Source organism: Anopheles bellator, unplaced genomic scaffold (genome assembly GCF_943735745.2).
Source record: "Anopheles bellator unplaced genomic scaffold, idAnoBellAS_SP24_06.2 scaffold01206_ctg1, whole genome shotgun sequence".
Lineage (NCBI taxonomy): Eukaryota > Metazoa > Arthropoda > Insecta > Diptera > Culicidae > Anopheles > Anopheles bellator.
Genome location: NW_026685329.1, coordinates 1 through 3,135, shown reverse-complemented (window position 1 = coordinate 3,135; position 3,135 = coordinate 1). Strand labels below are relative to the sequence as shown.

Here is a 3,135-nt window from a genome sequence, read left to right as displayed (position 1 = left end):
GCTCTGAGCCAGTTGACCATCAATCCAGCCTCGTAAAAGCGGTTGATTAGAATATCAAACGGTTTCTTCAAATGCGACATCCGCGGAAAATGAAAGGCTATGTAAAAGCTTATACCAGTATCTCGACTCACATACACCATGCCTTTTTGACCATGTTGCTTAACGTAATAAGTAATAGATTCCATGGCTAGAGCAAAAACCCCTTTAATTTGGTGGTGCGATATGTTATATAAAATGCTGTCCCAGTCACCGTCCTCTTCATTAATTATGCGTATCCTGTAAATGACATGAAAATCACATTAGTTATGGCGAATTTTAATTTATAAAATACAGTACCTTCCAATCATCCAAGGGTTCTCTACAAAATAATGCTTAATCGTGGGATACATATAATAACATAGACCTGCATTATTTATGTCTTCGTAAGTATTTAATTTTGAAGCCATGTTATCGTTCGAACGGAGGTACCTGAACAATGACGATTGATAAAAATTTCGAACGATGAATGCATTTAACACGAGACTGATCACATAAATTCTGGAGCTGTGTCTTCTAACATAACTTCCTGGTCCTCCCATTAAAATAACCCACGTAATGTATATCATGCCTTGCTCTTTCTCGTAGAATGAATGGTGTCGAATATAAAATACTATATTCGAAAAGCCACAAATAACCGAATAGCATACAACGATTAACGTCCACGAGGACGCGGTGAACGGTAGAAACATCTTTTCCAATGATGTGTATGGATTTCTCGGTGGAATAGCCATGGTCAGTTGAGAAATAACACTTGGGAAACTCGAACGAAGGTAATTGCTGTGATCAGGGCTTAGTCCAGTAACACCAAAACCGACATCAATTTCTGTCCTCTGAAGCATTCCTAACAAGCCTGTACTGTTATTCGAATCAAGTATCCCCCATTTCTGTTTCCCAGGCGGAGTTGAGAACTCGATGGAAAAATTCAGTGCGCTTGCAATGGTCTTTATAATAACTGTCTCTAGTCCTACAAAGACTGTTTTATTTCCAGTGACATGAAACATGGAAAACGGTTTTGCATCAAAAGTTCCTACCTTTAGAGGGCAACCATTGAAATTTCCTAAAGAATTATGGAACCATTTGCCTAGATTACTCCAGCGGTTGTTTATAAACTTATCTAACAGTTTCACACGAGCTTCTTGACAATAATCGCGGCCGTACGCATTAAAAGTGTACGCAAGATACCCTAAGGCGCTTCCAGGAACAATGAGAACCACGTTGATGATACGTAATTTCCAAAACATGCCGAAGATTGACTTAACTTTCTGCTCGTTCAAACTTTGGTCAGCAACGTTAACAATGTAACTTCCGTCAATGTCATACTTTTCAAACACTATGGTTTCCATGATCTTTTTCAATGAACCATACGTATCCGTGATAAACACGTTTTGTTGGAACCTGGTTTCGCCAAACGGTGAGCCATTATTTATTGTTGCCACCATCCAGTCGCTTTGCTCTTGTAATAGTTCGTTAATCAAATCCAGTTGTTCGACGCGCTTGTTTGAAGATGTTTCATGCTCGATTCGAAAGTGTACTGGAAGTTTCGAATTTCTATAGTGGGTCTCCAGAACGGAGAGTAAGAAATTATATCCTTTGACATTATCAACTTCTACTGCTATTATCACACACAGTGCTTGCTGCACTAAAACACTCGCCACTATCCACAATGCTTTCATGGCGAAAGTTCGAATCTGTTTGGTGAGGAGGTAGGTTCGCTTAAGTATTTATATAAGTCAAAGATATGGTGCTCGAGAAATGCTTGAAGCTGAAAAACTTAACCCCTACAATGAATCACGTGTGAGCAGTAAAATTTATGCGTGTTTTTGCCACTGCCACATGCTACTTGCTGCCTCAATGAACCCAAAAGCCAGTTAAGGTGGGTATCATCATTGTTCTGAGCAAACATTGCCAGGTATATTTACGTTCGAAGTGGAAAGCAATTAAGTTGGGTTAAAAAACCAAACAAGATCGAAAAGCAATAGTGAATCACAAAAAATTTAAAACATACTCATGCCTTATGCAATATCTTCAGTGTATCGAATGCCTCAGAGCTCGTTAGCGCAAACGCTCGTCTAAGGTTCACACTATCTAAAAAAATATCTCCAAATCATGTATTATCGCCACAATGTCGTTGTTGATCTTTTTATTTATCATTTATATGGTTGGAAAAGTTATATATTATTTTTATTTGGATCTCAGCACATAAATGTGGATCCCATCACAGTTAAAGTTTACAATTATGCATCCAAATGCATATTTACAATATAACATTTTTTTAAATCTTTGCGAAAAAATTACTGTTTTATGTAACTATAATTTTTTTTATAATTTTTTTTCACAATCTATTCACGTCACAATTAGGCGAGAAAGTAAAATCACTGGACAGTTTTAAATCAAGATATAAACTAAAGCATATGTACGTGATTAATTTGCACTGTTTAATGCGCTTTAATTTGCACTCTTTATTATACGTTCATTGTACAATTACATTTAGATGTGATTTATAATGTACTGTTTTTACCATTTACATTTACCGACATTTACCGAACGCTTAATACATTTACCGAATTGCAAAAGCGTTCATAGCGAAGTACTCTAACTAACATGATATATTCGGATTAATTGTGGTGCTGATAGATTAAAGAAGTACGATATTTTCCTTCCATTTAGGATATCATTCCATTCGATCTAAAAATATTCTATTACAACAAAATGGCTATGGTGATGATTTTCTAACTAAAATGATTGGCATATTTAGAAAAACAACTCAAGCCAATTCAATGACTGATGATCGAACAAATATTCAAACCCATTTTTTGAGGTTCATGTAGAACGTATTCAATATGTAACAAATGTTGCTTTTGCAGTTTTCGTTGGATGTATTAATTTTTTTCTTTTTGACCCTATAATAACTTCGCTGAGAAAGATAGACAATGTTACACTCATTAGAAACATCCACAAATAAAATCCTCCCGATACTTGATGCAGCTGCAACGGGATCGGCTCGTTGTCGGTGTCTTGGTTGGCCCAAGTGTAAGGATTCTCACGATACGCTCTGAGCCAGTTGACCATCAATCCAGCCTCGTAAAAGCGGTTGAT

General features: G+C 36.7%; 1 protein-coding gene across 1 annotated transcript; it reads right to left on the bottom strand.

Moving 5' to 3' along the window:
* Positions 1-336: 336 nt before the first annotated feature.
* LOC131214508 (uncharacterized) lies at positions 337-1,040 on the bottom strand (the record flags this gene model as incomplete). Its single annotated transcript, XM_058208875.1, has 1 exon — positions 337-1,040. A coding segment is annotated over exon 1 (704 nt), but the record flags the coding sequence as incomplete, so codon positions are not given.
* Between the last annotated feature and the right edge of the window lie 2,095 nt (positions 1,041-3,135).